This window comes from Stegastes partitus, unplaced genomic scaffold (genome assembly GCF_000690725.1).
Source record: "Stegastes partitus isolate 25-593 unplaced genomic scaffold, Stegastes_partitus-1.0.2 Scaffold347, whole genome shotgun sequence".
NCBI lineage: Eukaryota > Metazoa > Chordata > Actinopteri > Pomacentridae > Stegastes > Stegastes partitus.
Window position 1 is genome coordinate 60,297 of NW_007578078.1, and position 22,845 is coordinate 83,141.

Genomic DNA, 22,845 nt, shown 5'->3' on the forward strand with positions numbered 1-22,845 from the left:
TTATTTCAGTTCCTCACAAAAGATTTTCTAACAGTGATATAAAACATATGATTTATTCAAATTTTCCAACTTTATTGAAACATTTATAGGTAAGAAGTGCACATAAAGTTTGGGGATAGAATGTGATGCTGTGCAACAGAAGTCCTGACGTGAACTGAACCAGGGGCTGTGTAGCTTAGGCCAGTAGATCACCAGAGTGCTGAGTTAATTTCCTGACTCTCATAAATGATTGATCGCATTATCTTCACAGTCTTGCAAATCAGTTACACTCCACTCAGTGTGTTACAATCATTACATTAGAACCTAAATCCATGAAACATGAGTGTAGAAGGGGGATACAACAACCTGAAGGTGTAAGCAAATATTCTTTACATTAGTGGGCAGCTGGCAGGATTGTTTGTTGGGGGAATCAAGCATTGTGGGCTGGAAACACCTGACTTTCTTCTTTGTCTTTAAATACAGTATTAGTCCAGTACGGAGAGATGTGTTGGAACAAGAAATAGCTCCTAAAAGAGGATCCACCATCACATTTCTCGTCACCATCTTGGCCCTCACTCTCTTTGGCTGTAAACTGTGCTCAGTTTTTAACCAAGCAAACTGTGACACTTTAGCTTTAACCTTCTTTCAGTATTCCACTAAGTGCTTGAGTTAGTTAATGTCTGTGTGTTTTGTCAGCTTGAACCTGTGTTTATGCTTGGACATGCTCTTTGGTCCTCCTCAGAAGTGCCAGAGGCACGGTTGAAGGAGAGGCTAATTTGGGTGAGGGCTGGGAGGGGGGGTGGGGGGCCGTATTGTTGAACGCTAGCGAAAATAGGACTATCAGTTCCACTCAGATAACCCCTAGCTGTCATTGGACCTCAAGCCAAGCAGTGACCCCAGGGGCTTGAACTCTGCTGGTCATGTGACCAAGCAGTAAAGTGACCAGTGGTGTTGCTGGGCTCCGGCTGTGGTCAGAGAGGGGCAGGCTGTCGAGGAAAGAGGTTGCTGGGAGTGGGAACAGAGAGAAAGGGCAGAGAGAGAAAGAAAGGAGAGTCATGAGGCAACCAGGCCCAGTGGCTTTTCTTTAGCTGAGGCCATTCTTGAATGGGGTCCAGGCAGACTGGAAGAAGCATGAAATGGATACATGGGAAGGTAGGGAAGGAGGGCTAACTGGAAGGGTTATTGCTTTCTTGTATTTGGCCACAGTTTATATGAATGGTAGCAGATATCTGTGTGTGATTAGGAAATGTTTTTACAGCTTTCTGGTAACTTTATATTATCTTGTTTTTGCCAGTTGTTTGGTTGAGAAGGCAGATTTCTGTTTCATATTAATTTGAATGGTATGTTGTTCATGATTCCAATGTAGCTTCTTGGCAAAACCATTTTTGCAGTAGGACATTTGGCAAAACATTGCATTACCTTGAGAGTGGTAATGAACACAATGAAAAAAAATTACCAAAAACCCAGTCCAGTCCAGGTATATGTGGAACTATGTTAGTTTGTGTAAATGAATGCTAGGTTGTGTTTAGATTTGACTTCAGTTGACAGGATTAGCCCTTTATGTTGGGAGTAGTTAATGATTTTTAGGCCAGGCTAATGAGCAGAGAGGAATTCCAGCTTTTCACAGTAATCGATGCCTTCAAGTGCTTTGTTTATATGTGTGTTATGACGTATCTCGGCGCGGTGGTGAATTGCACAGCACGCCTCCATATGTATTGATCTTTGGTATGTGGCTATGGGTTTGTCCACACTCAGCAGTGTTGATACGATGGAGTCACTCTCATCACTATCCCGGATCTGAGAGTGCTTTCACATATTGTTAATTCTTTCTTTCTTAGTTCTGAAAAACAGTGCTTTTTCAGATGTGGGCGATCTCTCCTTGAACTTTATTTATGACGCTCTTCCCAAATAGCTTTTTACTTTCTTTCTCTTTTGTTGCTATGTTTCGCTGTTTACGTAAAATTCTCTTAAGTGCTGGAATAAGAACAACATTTTAAAAAATAACCTTCGTTTTGACAATTTAAACACTACAATCCCACCCACAAAAAAAAAAAAAGACTATTTGGAATGTGATCCTTTCTCTCTCTTAAGATATGCCCCACATGGCAAAGCAAAGTGAATCCTGAGCCCCACGATAGCGTTTATCTTGCAGTGTTTATTGGTTGTACAATTTTGTAACGCAATTTGCTAAAAAAAAACAACAAAAACAATAATAAAAATAAATATGCATGGGATAGAGTTTAGAGACACTAGATGAATGCAATCTATGGTACTGTGTCCTTCATTTGATATTTTCTTTTAAGGACTAGCTTGTGGAAGAACCATGTTACTGTATTTGTCCCCTCCCCCCTCATGTTAATCCCTCAGCCTTGTTGGTTTGTGCTCCAGCTGAGGGAGGGTTAACTGCACACTATTACTGCTGTACCTCAACAGGAACACCTTCTGTCTTCTTTTTGTTCTATTTGTTCGATGTGTGAGAAGAGATATGTTTAGACAAAACTAAGCATAAGAGAGAGAGAGGGCGAGAGAGATAAAGGAAGCACGATAGGTTGTTTTGTAGATGTAGGTGCAGGGGACAGAGGCTGTGTGAAGATCAATAGTAACAGTGGGGGGAGGTCAGGGACTCCAGTGACTCTGTAATGCTTGCCTATAAATAGCCAATGACAGAGGCTGCCCATTCCAGCCACGCATGCTGCCTTTTCCTTTAATTTCGCTGAAACATATCCATCTCACTGGCCATGTCAAACCAAACCAGCGGGTCCGTCATGTTGCAGATCTTTGTCTTTCAAGGGTGTGTTATTTCAACTGCCCCCGCACCCTTCCCCCAGGACAAACAAGCACACACACACACACACACACACGCACTCTCACACAGGACTGAACTTATCTGATGCACTGTGAATGCAGTCTTCATGCTTATTTTTTACAAACAGAGATGTTTGGTGTGCATACGACTGTTGGCCGAAACAAACTGAACTCCACATTTTTAATAGAGAATATTTTACATCATTGTAGACCCTCATGCATGTTTGATATCAGTGGAAGACTCAACATTTATTAACAGGGCTTTTACATGAGTGTGTGTCACAAAGCATAAGCTGCAAAACTTCGCACATGGTTCCTATCAGTGTGCGCAGGCCTGACATTAAAAAAAAGGAGCTCAAGGCCCAAACAAGTTTCTGCTGTCTTTTCAAGCAGAGGTTTCATGTTCTGCAAAGGACATGAAAAAGACACAAGGCACAGGCTTAAACAGTAAAACTGAGTTAACTAGTTTGCTAACACAAATCAACATGCCGCACAAATTTGGTTCTAAATGGGTAAAAAATTACACGTTGTTTGCAGATGCTACAATTTCAAACTTTTGTTAGACACCGTTTATTTAAATTTTTGCTTACATTTATTGTTTATATAAATAGGTTTAGTGTCTACTCAAAACTTAATATTGTGCCAGCATTACACAGCCTCATAACTAACATGCCGTCCGACTTCCGGGATTTATTTCTTTAAAATGAGTAAAGCATATGCACCAGAATTCTCCACATCCATACATAAGTTGTTATTTAGAATCTACACTGGCTAAATAAACATTTCAATTAACTTTTCAGATGCAAACATAGGTGAGACAGTGAGCCATGCTCCTACAGTTGAAGGCCTTTCCCACATTATTTTACAAAGTAGCATCACATGTGGCTGACATTAGCATAACATTAATACGGAGCCTATCTTTGGTCTCTTATTACTCAATGCTAATGATTCAGCCTCTAAGCCTGGGTGTATATTATCAGGACAGCAAAGTCAACAGGTCGCCATTGTCTCGTCGATGAGCCCAATCTGCAACTGCATGCACATAACTTTAAAGATTAGCATCACAGTGTGAGCTGCCAGGAATGCAGGCTCAGTCCCAGAGGGTCTTCCGAGGTGGGGGGGTAGATTCTCTGTCTAACCCCCAGGTATAAAAGAGAAGTTATTTTCAGAGGACAAGAAAGAGATATGAGGAAGAGTAAAAGAGGACAAGGAAGGCAGAGAGAGAGAGAGAGAGAGAGAGAGAGAAGGAAGGATTGAGGCTGCGGAAAAGTACAGCAGATTCCTGCAACCCCCGCTCCCTGTCTCTGCTGGGCTCGATTGTGATGGAAAGCCCGAGACCAAATCTGAAGAGAAAACCCCTTCAGTGGCAGGCCTTGTTCTGTCAGTCGCTCAAAAGGCTGCTTTACACTATACATCAGCCTTTGTGTGCGTGGAGTGTGGACAATGGGGAGATTTGGCCACGATACATCTCTGTTCTCAGCATGATGCAGCTCAGAGAGTGTCACAGAGATGGTGACACCAGGGAACCTTTCTATTAGAGAGCATGAAAAAGTCAGCAGCAGCATCCTGTGGGTTTTTGGAATGTTGCTAAAAAAAACAAAATAAAACAAAAAAAATATTGCTTTTAAACATACAACAAATTTTCTCCTGTGAGATAAAAAAAAAAGAGCATACTTCCACATGATAAGTGATGAACAACTCACTCAATCTGTGGCCTTACAGTGAACATTTGCTGGAACATATTGGGAGCAGCATGAAAACAAGAGAGCTGTTTGTCTTTGCCACTGAGTCAGCCTTAAAATGCTTCACTTGTATCTCCTGGTTTGTGTTAAAGTTTGGAATGAAACCCAGGCTGACCCCTGGGAAACAATGCAGCCTTTAATGAGTGGGGGTGACCCTGTGTGTGTGTGTGTTGGTGTGTTTGTGTGTGTGTGTGTGTGAAGGGGTGGCACAGAGCATCGGGGGTTCCTGCACCCAGGCTACAGAGAGAAAGAGAGGGTGGAGTTCAAGATGAAGCACTTTATGACTCTTTATCGTCACCTCTGGGGAATTTATCGTCACATCTGCTTTTACGACCTTGTGATAGATACACAACCTGAGTATTTCTGACAAAAGCAGCCCTCTTGTGAATGGGAAATGTTACACCAAGAAAGTGCCATCAAATAGGGTAAGCCAGATATTCAATCCTACATTTCCCATATTATAATTAGTAGCATTGTTTGCTACATCTTTTGTTCGGGTTAGGTTTTTGAAAATCTGTCTGGATAACTTCCCCTGCCGTGTCCGTCAACACAGCAGTTTGGGGTGGGAAGTTAAAGGAAATGCACCGGCCGTCGCACGTTGTCAATTCTCTCTGATTCCTTCTAGTTATGGTTAGTGTCATATTGTTTTCTGACTTGCTCCGTTAGGTTAGGGTTTGTCCTGATTTGTGCTCTTGAGTAGAGATTGTAGTCTCTTTCTTTTGGGCTTCCGCCTTCGGAGTTTATCTGTTTTTTGTCTTTGTTTTCTTTGGTAGTTGATGAATCTATTTTCGTCACATTGTCCTGGCTGGTGTCCTATTGTTTTTCCAGAGTGGGTTTTGGGTTCAGATTTTTTTCAGTCCATTTTGGTTTGTGTTCTTGAATGAAGTCGTGGTCCCTTTTTGGGTATATGTTTTTGGATTTTGTCTTGTTGTCTTCAGTCGTTGATTAGGTCCCTTTTCCTGGTTGCGTTGTCTCGGTTCGTGTCGTGTTGTTTATCTGAGTAGGTTTTAGTTTCTTTTTTTTCCTTTGTTTGGGTTTGTGTTTGTGACTGAAGGCTGTGCTTGTGAAAGAGGTGAGGGGCAAGAGGGGAGGTAGAGGGGTAAAGAGAGAGGTTAGGTTTAGGTAAGAGGCGAGGGATGGGGTAAAAGGGGACAGAGGGAGGTTGTGGATTAAAATGGTTAGGGTTTGGTTCAACTTTCCATCACAGACTTAGAAATGCTTTTGTTTTAGTCAAGCATTACATCATCAGTGTTATTTTGTCAGACTTCAGAGTTGTTAGAGCTCCTCTATAGCTACACAAGACATTATATAACGTTGTCACATGCTGAGTAGCAGTGTGCATGAATATAGACTGATCTGCATAGTAGAATGAGTTGAATTTCCTTTTCAAGCCTCCGCTGACTTTATTTATCTGTCATGTATTAAACATACAGAAGGTCTCTAACTCTAACCCTGTTATGGAAAATGGAAATGGAAACATTCCATGTCAGCAACACTTGATAGAGCTGTTATGGATAAAGTTGCTATGATAAAATGATCTCCAGGAATGCCATTAACCATGTTTTCATAGAACTGTCAACTGCAAATTTGAAGGAATCCTTTAAAAAGTCACATAAAATAAAATGTTTTTCAGTAATTGCATTAGAGGGAAACTAGGCTGTGTGTCATCAGAAGAATACAAAATAGGCAACGTTACAGTTGACTGTAAGAAACAAACCAGAAGCAAAAAACAAAGACGCAGGATCTCTCTTTCATAATTTTTTTTTTTTTTTTTTTACATAAGTCTGCAAGTTTTTTTTCTTTTCATGAACACATTTACTACTTGATAAATGTGTAAAAACCACATTATGGTCAGCTGATGTCATACAGCTACTGTTGTTTAATACTGTCACGAGAGAAGAAGAGCATTCAACACAACTCACTGCTTGTGTTTTATGTTCATACCCTTCATTTTCAGTAGGACTCTAGGAAGTAACTCCAGCTCCATGAGCATGTAGGAAATAGAACAACTAAGGGTTTGTTATGTATAAAGAAAGAAGAAATGGCTCTTTTTCTTCTCTCCAAGTTTGATCAGTCAGCATTTGTGTTCTCTGAGTTTACCCAATCAGCATCGAGATGAATGTGGCAGTTTTTTTAGGGCCTTTCAGGTGTAACCACCCTGAAGTAGGTAAATCTTTTGTTGCAGTCCTGAAAAGGTTGTGCAGGAGTGTTTTTAACACCAGACCCGTGTGTTCTGATTGTAAAAAAAAAAACAAACTCCTGCACAACCTTTTTCAGGGCTGACCTAAAACGTCTCACAAGTCCCAGTCGTGCAAAATGGCCAATATTTACCCAAAAATAATGACTTCTCTTCATGACGCTCCTACAGTCCTTTAGGTCCTTCTGGCACTTTGAGTGTTTCAGTTGTTTCAAAGTAGAGGACAAGAACTTTCGGTTGTGCAGCTTTCAGTTTTGATATACTGATCTGAGAACAGTGGAAAGCGTTAATCTTGAAACACAAATTTTTAACACACCTTTACAGCCTAGCTTTTGATTACAATGTTTCATGACAATCATTTTTTAGATAATTTATTTTATTGCATTCACATTTTAGCATGTTTGCATTCCTTATTGTATTTTAATAATTTTATTTGTTTATTTTTGATTTATTCTTCTATCATATTTAATAGTGAACCGCACCCCCCCCCGCCCCCTGGTTTTATTATGACCTTACCACCATTGTGTGCTTTGCGTCTCAGCTTGTTTTGCGTCTCACATTTGAACACTCTCATTATCAGCTGTGAAACACTTCAAATGCACTAACCTGTACAAATTGTGCAACACTGTTAAAACAATTTCGTAAAACAACTGTGAAAACAAGACTGCCAGAAAACAAACATAATAAAAAACAGTGGAATACTGTAATGTTCAAAAGTTGTAAAAATAATGGCAAATGTCTGTAAAATTCATCAATTTTTAGCTGAAATACAATAAAACAATATTTCTATGGCCACACATTGTAAAAACAATAACAAAAACAAAAAAATATTTGCAAGAATACAGATTTTTGATGTAGGCGTTATGCACAGTTTTAGCCTGCTTATTATTATTATTATTATTATTATTATTATTATTATTATTATTATTATTATTATTATTATTATTATTATTATTAATAATAATAATAATAATAATAATAATAAAAAACCAATATGTAAATTAATACTTTGAATATGTAATTTCACATACCAGGAAAATTCTGTAAAATAACAGTTAAAAAATATTTTTTTTGTCATCTAGTACATTTTTAATACATTTTTGTTTCAAATAATGGCAAACATCTGTGAAATACTGATTTTTTTTATTTGTTTTTTTGCTGATCTATATGCAGTTAAATAAATAGTGTAATTTTACCATCAGATGTTGTAAAACCACAAGTTGTAATTTATACACACAAAGATTCAACAGTTTTTTTAGTAATGATACAAATTTGGGTTTCACTGAATTCATGCTTTTGACAGATTTTTATTTATTTATTCTCGCATCCGGTTTTATTATATCTCTGTCACTGCACTGAAGTCAGACATGACCTGTGTGGGAAGAATTCTGTTACATGTAAGAAATGTCACCAGGCTGCCACAGAGTCGTGCTGCAGAACGAGCCTTTATGAAGGGAAATCCTGACGTAAATGTCATGAATATTTAACTGTCATCTCCAGGCAGGAGGAGGAGGATTCATAGGACGTGACACGCTGAGATCAAGTGTGGGGAGGTGTGAATCAGCCTGTTTATATGGTGGCCATGCACTTGAAAGACAGGGTGATAGATTTGGCAAATAAGCTTGAGTGTAAGCAGCTAATAGCTATTGTGTTTCTAGCACAGTGAAGGAAGTCAGGCGTTTCACATAGGGTGGCCAGTGAAATATATGGTTTTAATGTGTTCTCTGAATGGGCACATGGGCCGACAAATGGCTGGCTGAGGAGGTGAGGATGCATACTGTCATTCATTTGATCTGCCACAAGTGTATTGTTGCCATGTTATGGTTCTCACTATAAAGTAAAAGCATTTTTTTTTTAAACTAAAAACCAAATATGCTGTGTTAGGAGTGCAAAAGTTTATTGGGTCTTTTTTTTTCCTCTTCTGGCTTCATGGAGGTGTCGCTCTGCTTATTCTAAAGCTTATCAGCTTTAAAGCTCTTTTATTTGAACTACAGCTGGAGCTGTGCTGAACTGCTACTCAGCTCACACTTGAGAGTACTGTGTCACCAGGCCTGAGGTAGTTGTCTGTGTAAGACTTATGAAATTGTCCTTCAAGTCTGATAGTCATTTAATAGTCAGTTGATTGTTTAGTGTGTTAAATGTCAGAAAATAGTTTAAAATATAATGCTCATCATTGTTTCCTAATACACAAGTTAACATAGTGAAACTGTTATCACTGAAAACCAAAATACTATTCAGTTTTCACATTAGCGAAGCTGCTGTAGAGTTGAGCAACTTGAGGAACATCCAAATGCAGTTTTCTGACATTTTCATTTGATTTGCGATATCATTTTTTAAATTTAAATGCCATCTTGGTATTTTCTGTATAATAAATGTGTATGGAGCATTACCACATGACTGACCAATAAAAGCCTGACTGACACACAAAGAGGACGACATGAATTTACAGACACACTGCCTAATATTTCAAATTGCAGCCTTTGTGATTTGCTAATTGCATTATTCTAAATTGCAATTTAAATTGATTAACTGTTCAGTCTGTACATCAGTGTTAATTATAAGTGTTTAATGAGCTAATGTAGTCCATTGGTTTGATTATGTATATCAAAGACATCCTTGTTGTGTAAAAAGCATTAAAATGGGGATAAGTTCCAAGAAATATGTATCTCAAAAATGAAAACACACAGAAAAATACAGCCTCAAATAAGCTCCGCTCATTATTTATGATCTTGATCCCTTTTACTGAAATGATTCTTTTAGTGTCGGTCACTACTCTGATTTTTTCTTTTCTTTTTTTTTAAACCCTTTTTTTGGCATTAAAAATAATAACAAATTAATAATTTAGCAATAATAATAACGTTTTGGGCTGTTGGTTTGACAAAAAAGGAACCTTTGGAAAATTAGGATGAACATTTTGCAACATTTTCTGACTTTTTATGGAACAAATGCTAAAAATTAAGAACTTTAACTTCTGAAGAATTCATAAAATAGAAGAAACTTCAGATTCTTTAGAAGTGAGCAGTGTTTCTCATCTCTGTAGGTTGCACAGCATAGTCTTTTAGAAATTATTGGATTTCTATAGCGTCAGAAGAGAGAGGATGTTTCTCTCACTGCTAGGGCTTCCTCTCAGAGTTCACTTAACCTCTGTGCTGTACAGAGTTAATCACCAAAATAGTTAAATTCTAATCCCAGGATGGGCTCACCGTGTGATGCCCCATTGTCTCTGTACAGTATGGCTGCCCCTGCAGTCTTCTGCAGGCTGCAAACTTAAACCTCACACCATTTAAATGGTAATCTGTCTCTGGGCTTTAGAAGTCCTCTATTCACCATTCATTATCTGGGTAGAGGCTTTATGCCATATGCCCCCCTCCCCCCACACCCCACACCCCTCAATCTCCTTCTAATTACCTTTAGTACATGAACCCCGCAGTTGGCTATGAAAACCCGCTCTCTCTGGGAGGCTTAGCTCTCAGCTCAGTCACATGCCTCTGATGAGCTGCCCCTTAAATTATACACACACACACTAAAGCTTAATCCTGCTCATTTGAATATTAGAGATTATGTTACTATGGCCTGTTTATTGTCAAAACATTGTGCCTTCTAATCAGAGAGGGGTGACTGGGTCAACCATTTACAACAGTCCCATTATGAGGTTTCCTCAAGCCATGTCCTCAGAGGTAAACATCATTGTGCATGTCTGTATGTGTGTTAGGCTCTTCATCCACACACACAACGGGTTTGAGAGTCACGTTCTTAAACACGGTTATAATTTTTGGAAAGATTTTTAGAAGTATTTGATCGTTGTTGGTAACATAGGCTTGGATGTTTTAAATCTTAAGTTTACAATTCACTGACCTTTCTAGAAGTTATTCCATTGTCCAGATTTAAGGCCTGATGGAGCAGAAACTGCAGTTTGCTTTGAAAGATGTCTTTGGTAATGCTGAAATGACTGATTCATTAGTCAGCTAGTTGATGGAGAGAACATTTTTACAGTTTAATAATCAGTTAACCCTCTGAATTCCAAGCAAATTCTTGCTCCTGGGACATTTTTACACACAGTGGGCTTATTTTGTATTGCAATATAAATTCCTGCACCTCTATGGAAACAGCACAGCCATGGCTACAAGTAGAGAAAACTCAGAAATGTCCTCTGTGCAGTGTAACTGTTATGCCATAAATCATTAAAGCAGAAAATCAATCATTTTTTTACAAAACCTGAATGAAACACACACAAAATGCAGTTTTCTGCCCATTGCTGACACAAGGACAAAGTAGTGGCTTTACATGGTATAGATATTTTACTTCTTACTGCTTTCATTTGTTTCCCTACTTGTCTTTTCTGTGTAGTCGCAGCCTGCAGTACAGTCAAATAGTCCCAAATACATGGTTTATTTTTGGCAACTTTTTCGTACAAGTAGACAAAAAGGTGATTTTGAATAAATTCACATTTTTAAGTTTGGTTTGGCTTTGGTTAATTTTCAGAGAATCCAACATTTCTGTCTATTTTACAGTGTCTGGCTTTGACAAATGCTTTAATTGTGGCAATTTTGTTGATGATAACATGGCTTTCAAACCTACCTGGGAGTCCCTGGGAGGGTCACATCATTTATTATATTAAAATGACTAAATTTACAGTTTCTAGGTCAAATATAAGGATTAGCAAACAGGTCTAAGAAAATATCCGTGATCTCGGCAAACTGTATTCTTTTTTAAATGTTGTACATTTCCATATTTTTCAGTTAACTGGTACAGGACTACACCCAAAACAGTTTTAAAGGCAGTATATGAAAACGGTACTGTACTATAATAAAAGTTAACCCTCTAGGATATTAGCTGGAGTAAAGTCATGCATACAATTTTGAACAAAGGCAAGAAGGGAAGCCAGAAGTGTTTGTAAATGTGGACAGGTTGTTTGTCTGCATGCATACGCCGGTAAATGAAAATAGCAGTATTTAAAAGGAGCATACAAACAGCACATCAAGTAAATGAATTTGCAGCTGTAGGCATTTACATTTCCCATAGAGTCAGTCTCAGGAAACTTGCTAGTCTGCCTCCATTATTGGCTTTCCAACCACAGAATCCCATAGGAGGGTAAAGGTCCTCCTGCCTGTGTGTAGAGCAGTTTGTTGCATTACACAAGAGTCTTACATTAATCAGATGTCCAGGTTAATCTCCAAGCTCAGCAGGCAGCATTAACCTGCTGGACAGGAGCCTCAGACCTGTTATGTCTCCTTCCGTCTCTCTTTGAGGCTACAAATGCGCCAGCCCTGCAGCAAAGCACTTTGGCTACCGTCCAGAGACATTCCTGTGTTTGTCATGATTGTGGTCTTTCATAGAACACCAAATCCACTGGTTTTACTGCTTCCTCAGCTTCTGGTCAGATACCTGCACCTGCAGAACATGAAAATAGAAACCTTGGCTGTGAGTGGACGCATGAACAGAAGATTCAGGAGCTCAAATGGCACAAAGAGAGTTCCATGCTTCTAGTTGCTATGCAACAAAAAAAGCCCACTTACAAGCTGGATAGTAAGAGTTAACTAGCTTACCTGAAGTAAAAAGGAAGATGTTAAAACTGAAAAGGGACTGTTGGTGATTGCTGGGGGACTGGTAAAAAGAAGTTCATGTTGTGATAATCCACACTATTACAGGCAGTCATTTAAAGCACTCTCAGTTAAGGTGGCATCCAGAAATGGACATCATCTAAAATAAGTGATTCACAATGAGTGGAAGACCACAATAAAAACAGTCTATAAACAAATGTGACCTGTTCAAACAAGTTAGTTTCCTTTTTTTTTTTTTAACTTAATTTAAATTCATTTTTAATCACAGACAAAGACTGAAAATTGCCTTAAGAACAAAGTCAAATATTAAATACTGGTGAAAATGACGATAAGTAAAATTTCTTCAAAAACCCAAAAGAAACTTCCTGTTGCTTTTTTGAGTCAAATGATTTTTTTTCTGGCGTAAACATGGAGACCAATACCCAATGTGTAGAACCGATATAAATGCAGTATAAATGAACATTTTGGTATCATCACTTTAAACAACACCAACTCTAAATAAAAATGTTGTTTAAATGTCTTAGTTTCATTAAAAAAAAGACCATGTTTGGGTTATCCTTCAGTGTTGATAGGCTACTACTCATGACATCTAACCAATCAGATTGTGCAATGGGCAGGACATCACCCAAGATTAGAGTGTTGACTACAAATAAACAAAGGTGGCTGCATCAGAGCCAAAATAGTCTCACATAGTCAGGCCATTCTCTCTCGTCAGTTCAGCACTGGATGGAGTGGTCTGTCTGCACCTCAATATCATTCTGCTGTAAGAGAAAACATGTGTTGGCATTTCTTCAAACCAATCATAATGTTTTGGTTGGGGTTAAGAACATGATACACTGGTGGTGTTCACTCACTGTCATGAAAATGGATAACTCAGAAAACACTAGCAGAGCTGCCCTGCAACACAATCCCATACAAAATGTGTAGTTGTTTCCTGTAATTAAGGGCATTTTGAAAACAATAGAGGAAGGCCAATGGCAGGCTTATTTTACTTGTGATCTACATCTAGAGAATGAGACTAGAGCCAAAGTAGCACATTTTTAAATTAATTTATTTCAATGGAAATCAGTTTTTAAAAAATCAACAACATGTAATCTGGAAAAATGCTGAATGTCAGATCCGATAATCTGCCAAAACAGGTAATCACTCGAACCTTAATAAAAATGTTAAAGCAAATGCTGTCATATGCTAGTTAAAATGAAGAAACGTAGATCCTTTATAAAGTAACCACAGTTTGATTATTTGATATTGTCCATTCAAAGCCCCCTGCTTCTCAAATCTCACCCCACCTATCAGTTTGTACAGCAGCAGTAATTCCACTTGCATTTCTAGACAGAAATGAAAAGGAAACGTCTCTCCCTGTCAGGGTGAACAAACCTGTAGAAAGCGCCTGCAGATCAGTCAAACTGACTCTAGTCCACAGATTAAGGAAGAACCTCCATCAGCTTGTTGCGTTGCTGTAATCTCTATCTGGTGTGTTCGATCCCAAGTGAGCCCTGATACAGATCAGCTGCAGGCCACATTCCTGCTGTAGCCAGGCTTTGCAGAGCGAGGCTGTTCACTGTTACCATGGAGTCCATCCCATCTGCTCTCTGCCACTGCTACCAGCGGGGGGTGAAGAGGGGTAGTGGAGGGCTTTTTAGTATGTGTGTGTGTCTGTGTGTGTGTGTGTGTGTGTATATGTGTTTGTGTGTACACACAAGTGATGCAGCTTAACACCATGGACAGCAGAGAATATGCGCTCTTACTTAATTCTTCGCTTCCTCTGTGAGTTTGATTATGTGCATTATGTGGCCTGGAGGTAGATGGAGGATTAAGAGATTTTCAGCAGCTTTCTCAGATTGCTGTCTTTACACTTTGAGAGCACCTTCATGATTAGGAAAGTAGCTTCACAAGGATGGTCCTCCTTCTGTCTTTGATCCTCCCCCACCGCTATCACATGCTTTTTGTTGTCCCGTTCATCCGTCTTTTTGAATCATCGTGTAAGACTTGGGCTCATTTCTTTTTTTACTGTCTAAATGTCTCATTTTTTTCATATTCAGCCAGCTGCCAAGCCACCCATATGAACATACTGGTATCTTTATAACTGCTAGTTCTAATGGACTTTGTTCAAGACATCTTGTTCCCCACTACTTAGTTGCTGTGTGCCCACTCTCCTTCTACTCCCCAATCCCTAAATATCCCCTCACATGAGTTCTACATTAGCACCCTCACTTATTCCAGTCCTAACAACTTCTCAGAGTTTTGAAGGTTCAACAAAAAGTGTCCGCTCTTTTTGCAAACAAGGTGAGGGTTAATGATTGAGAGGGCCTGTGTGGAACATCTGTTTAAGGAGAGGATTGTTGGGACATTTTAAAGGACAATGCAGGTGCTGGATGGAACTGTGCATTGATCAGAATTAAACCCACTTGCCTAAATCAGTGTATTGTGTGCATTTGAAATGGACACAGGATCTCTGGTGGTGTCTGGCACCAGGATCTTTTGGTCCTATGACTATTTAATCAGATTGATATCTGGGGAGTTTGGAGGCCTGAACAACACCAGAGAGACCACGTTTAGATGTGTTGTATGTGTCAAAGTAACATCTTTATGAATTGCAGTGTAACCAAACTATCACCGCTATACACTGTTATCTATCAGTAGGTTTATTGTTGCAGCTGATATGTTTATGTCACATATTGATTTAGTGGAGCAAATTTTGTAAAGTACAGTGGATAGAATAGGTTGTCTTCCTAGAAAGAGGCTGTGTTCATGTAATACCGCTGTTGTTAAGAGGACAGAAAGGAGACACTGTAAACAAATCAGTCGTGTCGTTTCAACTCATCTGGGCTGCTGAATAAAACATACCCAAGACTTCTCCGCTCTCCGTCCTGCTGCCTGTTACACCTCCACTTTCACAAAAAGAGAGTTGGAGCTTAAGAATCCTTTGGATTAGCCAGAGCCTGGCTAGCTCTTAAGCCCCAACCGCCCCCATGATCTCAATTAAAAACTTGTGCCTTCAGCAAGGTTTTTGCACCCACTATATTTTTTCATGGTGTCGATGAATTAGTGCAAAGTCGTGGGAGGAAATGGTTCTAAATCCGTTTCTGTTCTTCTTTTTCCTCCCATCTGCAGATGATCCAGCTGACCAGCGTACTTGCCTTATCTGTGGAGATCGTGCCACAGGCCTGCACTATGGCATCATCTCCTGTGAAGGCTGCAAAGGCTTCTTCAAGCGAAGCATCTGCAACAAGCGCGTGTACCGCTGCAGTCGCGACAAGAACTGTGAGATGTCGCGAAAGCAGCGCAATCGCTGCCAGTACTGCCGCCTGCTCAAGTGTCTACAGATGGGGATGAACCGCAAAGGTAAAATATGGCCGCATCACAGGGGCATCATTCACAGTAAAGGTCAGCAATCATGACACTTCCCCCTTCCAGAGAAATAAAATCTATTTGTAGTGACATATGTCTTTGTATGGGTAAGTGCAATGTGAAAACTATTTCCTGCACTCTTCAGTTTAGGTATAGTTTGGCAGGAGTGTCAGCGTCCCAGTGATAAGAGTCCACAGCAGTTACTTTTTGTTTCAAGTGTCTCAATATAGCAAATACATAATGCATCATACTGACATCACTTTCTTTTGTTGGCTGATGTGTACAGGCTCCTTTACCTTTACTACAGTTTATTATCAGGGGTTGTATTCAATGGAAACTCTGCCTTTACAATACAATTAACTTTTCAGGTGATTTGTGAACATTTTTTCAAACATGATTACAAAATCGTCACAAGTTTTGGGCCTCAATAATTTATAGTAAAGCCCACTGACAGTAAACTGAAACAAAAACCTTTTAGTTTTTAAAACTTCAAACTCACATGCAAAGAGGGATATATCTACTGCTAACTACCTGGAAAAAGCCACCTGAACCTGGATGTTGGGAGATGTTTTAGGCCTAACATACTTCAATTGCTACAGACCATCCAAAGGTTAAGAAACCTTGTTTCCTGCCTTATATTTCTTGTCTTCAACCTGCTGTCAAAGTCCTGAAGAAGGCTGAAATGCATCAGTTCTACCAATAAATCTTACTCACCTCTGGAATGCTTAGCGACACCCTCACAGTTAAATGTTAAGTAAGCAGAGTGGAGCTGCAGTTTGTCCTCATGCAAGGTCTCAGGTTCTTGTTTTAATGGGCGCATGCTGCCCCCTAGTGGGACAAATCACATGTGACCTTTCCGTGCTCCTCCAGCCTGATGGCTTCATTTTATATCATTCCAAATACTTTGACTAAAACAGGCTCGTGTCAATGTATGAAATACATTTAAAATATTTATATAGATTTTTTTCAGGGAGTCTAAAGAAAATCATGCCAACAAAAGCAGGAAAGGCGAAAGTTAAAACAGGACAGAAATGATCACCAAATGAAAAATATACAATATGTGAGTTGTTTCAGCCACTAGGTAGAGCTGTAAGACTAATCATGTTTTGTTAATGAACCTAAGCTATAACTCTTCCTTTTGTTTTTGTCGTACAGCAATCAGGGAGGATGGCATGCCAGGAGGAAGGAACAAAAGCATCGGGCCTGTGCAGGTAAATCACCAGAAATGTCTCTTTTTTTATATATCCCCTGACCTTCTCCCAGCTTAGAATCGGACTAAACATATCATTTTGGCCAAATCCCACCGGTAGCTTGCTTACTCTGAATGCATTCATAGCACAAGCCATTCACTTAAATAACATTGAGTTTGAGTGCTGTAATGCTACTCATGTGGGTGTAGGGATACTCGTGAGGAATGTAATGAGAGAGAGCCCTGACCTTGTTATATCATCAGTATAATCATGTAGTCGCTGATTATTTCCTATTCAGCACCAGCTTCATTATTAACACTGGCAAGAGAATAAATGGTCAGGAAAATGTGTGACATGAGGATAAGTACCACTGAGCCACTATTCAGGGGAGGGATGTGGTCAATTCATTCCAGTTCAATTCAGCAAGTCAAAACACAGAAACGTCCGCTTCCATTAAGAGACAGCTTTATTTCTAAACCCTAATGAAAAGAGGACCTCTCTGTCATTAATATGGAATGAATTGCATGTTTCAGTATATGTGCAGAATTGACCTCAGCCACAGATACAAGACACCATATTTTCTGGCAGGCTAAAGCATTTCAAAATGGCTTTTGTCTGTGTTTTCTCTCTGCACTGACCTGCAAGGATTCTATTATTTTAGACGTGTGCATCACCCAGTCAAATAGAGACACACACACACACACACACACACACACACACACACACCTCTTTTCTTTCTTTTTCTAGCTCTCTATTTCATTGTGTGATTGTGTCCTTGCTCCTCAACATTTTAGTGAAAAGCAGCACAGTTCTAGTCAATGCTAATCAATTGAGCTTAGACACACACTGATTTTCATTGCACGAGGATGTGCTGGAAGCTACAAAAAAAAAAGAAGATAAACCTCCCTCCTGCGTGTATGCGTGTGTTTAAGATCACAGAGGAGGAGATAGAGCGGATCATGTCGGGGCAGGAGTTCAAGGAGGACGCCCCAGAGCACACCTGGGGCAACAACGGGGACAGCGACCACAGCTCTCCCAGCAATGGAGCCTCTGAGGGCAACCAGCCGTCGCCCGCCTCCACTCTGTCGTCCAAGTGAGTCGTTCATCTCATCCACTCAACCGCGCAGCGCCAGCACTCGCCCCATCATTGAGATAATGAGCCGGCCCTGACAGTCTAACACCTCATTCCCATCTCACCCAGACTTTAGTTAAGGTATTCATCTGTTGAAGAATGCCTGAATATGCAGCTCCTGAGGCTTGGTGATGATAGCAAACACAAAGAACTCGCTGCACTATCTTCTGTTCTTGCTATGGAGACAAGCGCATTGTCTATCTACACTCATCAAGGACAAATATTGTCTAGGTACTCGGATGACAGCATTTATTTTAGTCTCATTTGTGTCAACATTAGGTTTATCTCAGCAGCCACGCAGCCTCATAGCTATTCAGAGGAATAGTTGTTTTATCAAATTAAATCTTAGCAGAAATGAACAGCAGTCACAGAAAGCTTGCACAGTGTAGGTTTGGTATGCAGGTACAAAATGCAAAGTTTTGTCTACAAGTTGTTTTTTTAAAAAATTCAAAGATTTTCAATGAAAAAGAAAATATGGCTCCACAACACTTCTCTAGATAAAGGTTAAATGTTAGAAAATTAAAGAAACACTCTGTACATCCAGAGGTGTGGTAGTTTATTGTAGAAACACAGGAAGCAGGGGAAACTGCCACCCTCACACTGTACTGGACACGCAAATATGAAATGTGTCTTCCAAGCCGACTCTGGCTAAGACTGTAATTCAGTGTATTTCAGACTATTCCTTTAATGTATGAAAAAAATAATAAAAATGCGCTCCTCTATGGCCGAAATATATTTACCCTTTGACCTTTGTGTGCTTCCAGTCGCTCTGTAGAGATGAACGGCTACACAGCAGCCCTCAGGGATCAGTACATCAACACTTCAATGTCCACACACTACCAGCTCCTGCCCCACTTGTTCAGTTACGCTGCCCAGTCCGGCCTGCTGGCCCCCCAGCCCCGCAGCCTCTACCCTCAGTCCCACCCTTTAGTGCTGCAGCTGGTGGCTGCTGAAGACTTGGCCCCCCTGACCACTCCTATGCTCATCGAAGACGGGTGAGTAGATGCATACAGAACATCCATCCATATGCTTTATCCCAGCTGACACTGGGCAGGAGGCAGGGTACACTCCGGACAGGTCACTTGACACACGACCATACACAGTCATACACATCCACGACCAAATAGGAGATCATTAGTTAACCGAGCTTGCATGTCTTTGGACTATGGAAAGACGCCAGATCATCTGCAGAAAAAACACACAGGCACAAGGATAAAATGCAAACCCCAAAAAGAACGCCCCAGCAGACCAGGAGCTTCAAACCCAGAACCTTTTTGCTTAGAGGCGACAGTGCTCATTATTGCACCACTGTGCCCCCAGCTGCATACAGAGCTATTATAATTATAGACGATAGTAAAGAGCGTAGTGGATATGTACGTCAGTGGTGGAAGACGTAATCATATGTTTAATTTGAGTAAAAGCAACAATATCAAAGTTAAAAGGAAAAAAATCCTATGAAAGGCATCCATTGAAATTATACTTAAACTATCAGCTTTAAAAAAATACTTATAGCAGCAAAAGTAAACTCATTATACAGAAGGGACAGTTCGAGAAAACCACATACTATTGGAGTATAATTATTGCTGCACACTGTAATGTTATAGTTGATAAAAGTGTAGTTTTCACTACAAAATTTTTTTACTGCTATCTACTCTTTACTCATAATTCTTTGGTCATATTTTGTGTTATTAATCTGCAAAGGAATAGGCCTAAATTTATCAAAATAACTGTGATAGTATGAAAATTGTAATATTTGCTTCTAAAGCGTTGTGTAGTAGAAATATATTAAGTCATGTTTTACCCCATTAATTGCAAACTGACTCAAAACATTGTATATTTTGTGTCAAAATTCAACATTGCAGTATTCACATTAGGGTGCTGTATCGTTTCACCATGAATATTGTGATGTGTTGTTCTCATTTTCCATGACTAATCTACAAAAGAACAGAACATTCTTAGATACCCTAGAGAAAACTTTATTTACAATATTTTTTGACGAGGCTCGACACATGCACATGAATGAATGAGTAAGAGGAGAGAAACTCTAAAAGGAGGATTTGGTTGCAAAAAACGAAACGCACAATCAGTTGTATAGAAATATTTTGGCTGCAGAAAGAATGATGTCAATCAAAAGCAGGTACTCTGTCAACAGTGTCTTGCAATTATTGATACCACACAAGGCAACACAACTCATTTGTTAGACCATTTCTACCAGCACCACAAAGCTCTACCTGATGAGTGCAAAACTACATCGGAGCGCCTTCTAAAGCAAAATACTATTTTGGGCACCTTTGCCAGGTCAGAAAGGTTCCAAACAGCATTTTTAAAGTTTTCAATGCAGATACACTCTGCTACAAAATCACCCCAATCCTTTTAGAATCATTAGTTCTCTGCAAATAAGAGTTATTTTTGCATATTGCAGAAAAACAAATTATTGCAGGACTAGTTTTCTCTAATAATGTGCAGCCTTAGTTCACATCATTTAGATGTTTGAGAATTCCCTTCAAATCAGTCTGCTTATTGAATGCTTGAATAAGAATGCATGGAACATCTTTTTATAATATTAATTTAACCCTCATCTAGAATCTGCCCAGAGTTTTTACTAAATGGTGGACCTTTGAGTTTAGCTTGTCTAAATTGTAACATCTAGTCAGGATTCTGACTTAGAGGCGTTCAGTCATAATTTCACAGATGGTAGCTTTGCACCACTGGCTCATCAGTCAAGCACATACTCCAAATATCTGAACCTTTGGTTCCTCTCATACTGACCTGGTGGTACAAATTATTGCTAATGATCTAATGATCAGATGGGTGAACCCTAATGCTATTTGTTTAAATTTCAAATGAATAGCATTTTTGCAACATGTTATTTCTTGCTCTGCAGCAGCATTTCAACTGTAATTGCATCAGCTCAGAAGCCAATATCAGTAGTTATTGTCCTAACATTTGTCACTGTGTATAATCCAGGTACAAGGTAACACAGGTGGAGCTCTTTGCTCTGCTGTGCCGCCTGGCAGACGAGCTGCTCTTCCGCCAGATCTCCTGGATCAAGAAGCTGCCCTTCTTCTGTGAGCTCTCCATAGAGGACTACACCTGCCTGCTCAGCTCCACCTGGCAGGAGCTCATCCTGCTCTCCTGCCTCACCATCTATAGCGCCCAGATCTTTGGAGATCTGGCCGATGTCACCGCCAAGTACACGCCGTCTGATGACGAGCTGCAGGGGTGAGTGACAAGTGATTGAAGGGGAAAGGGATCAGAAAATGTGGTCATCTCAGACGAGTCTATTATCTCACCTACAGCAACAATAACTGCATCCTGCTTCTCTGTAGTGACCATTTGCATACGCAAGTTACTAAATATTACATCAGACTCCCGGAGCTGTGCCAATTCAGTATTTCGCTAAGAAGGAAGGTAGGTATCAGGAATTAAATGTTTCTCACTACAATAACAATCCCCTACAAAGGCGAGACGTTCCACTCTGGGGGCTCAGTACCTTTCAAAGGATTTAATATTTTTCTCTATTACGAAAGGAAAGTATTGTTGTTGGGTGAGGGCCAGTGAAGTGGTCCGTGAACAGGAGGACTCCTCAGGACAGAGCTGTGGCTAGCACCGACTGGCATGTGAAATATACACCTTTTCCATGCTCAGTAGAAGAGGATGCGTGGGGAGGGTTTGTTCCTGTGTAAATCAGACTCGAATTAACTGACCTCATGACATACATTCTCCTAATATACGATGCTGTTCTGCTGCTTTGGTCAATTTGCCTGTAGTTTAGGGGTTTTTGGAGTGAGTATTTGATTTACAGTGGCAGGACTGAAATTTGTGAGGGGGATTAGAAGTGTGAGAGTTAGAAAGACCAAGAATGGATGTTTGACGAGTGGAATTAAACTATGTATCTTCCTAGCCCCTTCAAAAACCTGTGGGATCAGCAACATGTTTTTAAGCACGTTCGGCAGATCTGACATATTCCCTCCCTACTTTTTGCCTTGTTCATTGAAGCGTGGAAGCTTAAGATAATAGCACTGAGGGGATTTTACTTCTTCTTTTTGATCTCTTTTTACAGTGGATTTTAATGTGGACATACGGACATTAAACCTCCTAAACTCAGTCTCTTGTGTTTTGTTTCGTATTAAAGATTTAAAATGCCACTAACCCTCTGATAATAGTTATTTACCTCCATGATTCTTTTGCATAATTGACAAGAGTTTGTGTCTAATTCTTCAGATTCAGTGAAGATGGGATGGAAGTGATGGAGAGGTTGATATATCTGTTTCGCAAGTTCCATCAGTTGAAGATCAGCAATGAGGAGTATGCCTGTATGAAAGCCATCAACTTCCTTAACCAAGGTAACAATGAAAGCTCCAGTATTTGTGAATCTTTACTTTTCTTTACCCGTACTGTGTTCCCCACATGACTCTCTTGTACCTTTGGTCCCTCCAAAGATATCAGAGGACTATCTAACATCTCTCAGCTCGAGCAGCTGAACAAGCGCTACTGGTATGTGTGTCAGGATTACACTGAATACAAGTACCCGCACCAGCCCAAACGCTTCCCCGAGATCATGATGTGTTTGCCAGAGATCCGCTGCATCGCTGGTAAGGCCTCTAAGTACTCTGTAGGATGCCTTTCAGTGCAGGTAATTTTAGAAATGCATTTGTGTTTCAAATACAAGTAAGAATGCTACTCTTTATTTTTTTAGGGTTCGGCATAGGGGTTCAGCCCTTTGTCCCATTATACTTAGAGAAAAGGTGTCTGTTTGACTTCACCTATTAGTCAGTTTAGAATGATGGAGTTAAACTGGCAGAGCTAAAACTAGATTGTTTCCTGCTGTGTTTGTGCTTATGTTCTTAATTTGACTCTAGCATATATTCTAAAAAAAAAAAAAAAA

The 22,845-nt window shown here is 39.8% G+C and overlaps 1 protein-coding gene across 1 annotated transcript in view; it reads left to right on the top strand.

Moving 5' to 3' along the window:
* Positions 1-1,104: 1,104 nt before the first annotated feature.
* The window catches only part of nr6a1a (nuclear receptor subfamily 6, group A, member 1a), a 22,362-nt gene continuing 621 nt past the window's right edge, over positions 1,105-22,845 (top strand). Inside the window, exons 1-8 of the mRNA XM_008284121.1 lie at positions 1,105-1,131; positions 15,399-15,629; positions 16,791-16,846; positions 17,758-17,918; positions 18,722-18,952; positions 20,925-21,179; positions 22,182-22,303; positions 22,400-22,552. Coding sequence (XP_008282343.1) covers positions 1,116-1,131; positions 15,399-15,629; positions 16,791-16,846; positions 17,758-17,918; positions 18,722-18,952; positions 20,925-21,179; positions 22,182-22,303; positions 22,400-22,552 — 1,225 coding nt within the window. The 5' untranslated portion in view covers positions 1,105-1,115. The remainder of the gene's footprint in view (positions 1,132-15,398; positions 15,630-16,790; positions 16,847-17,757; positions 17,919-18,721; positions 18,953-20,924; positions 21,180-22,181; positions 22,304-22,399; positions 22,553-22,845) is intronic.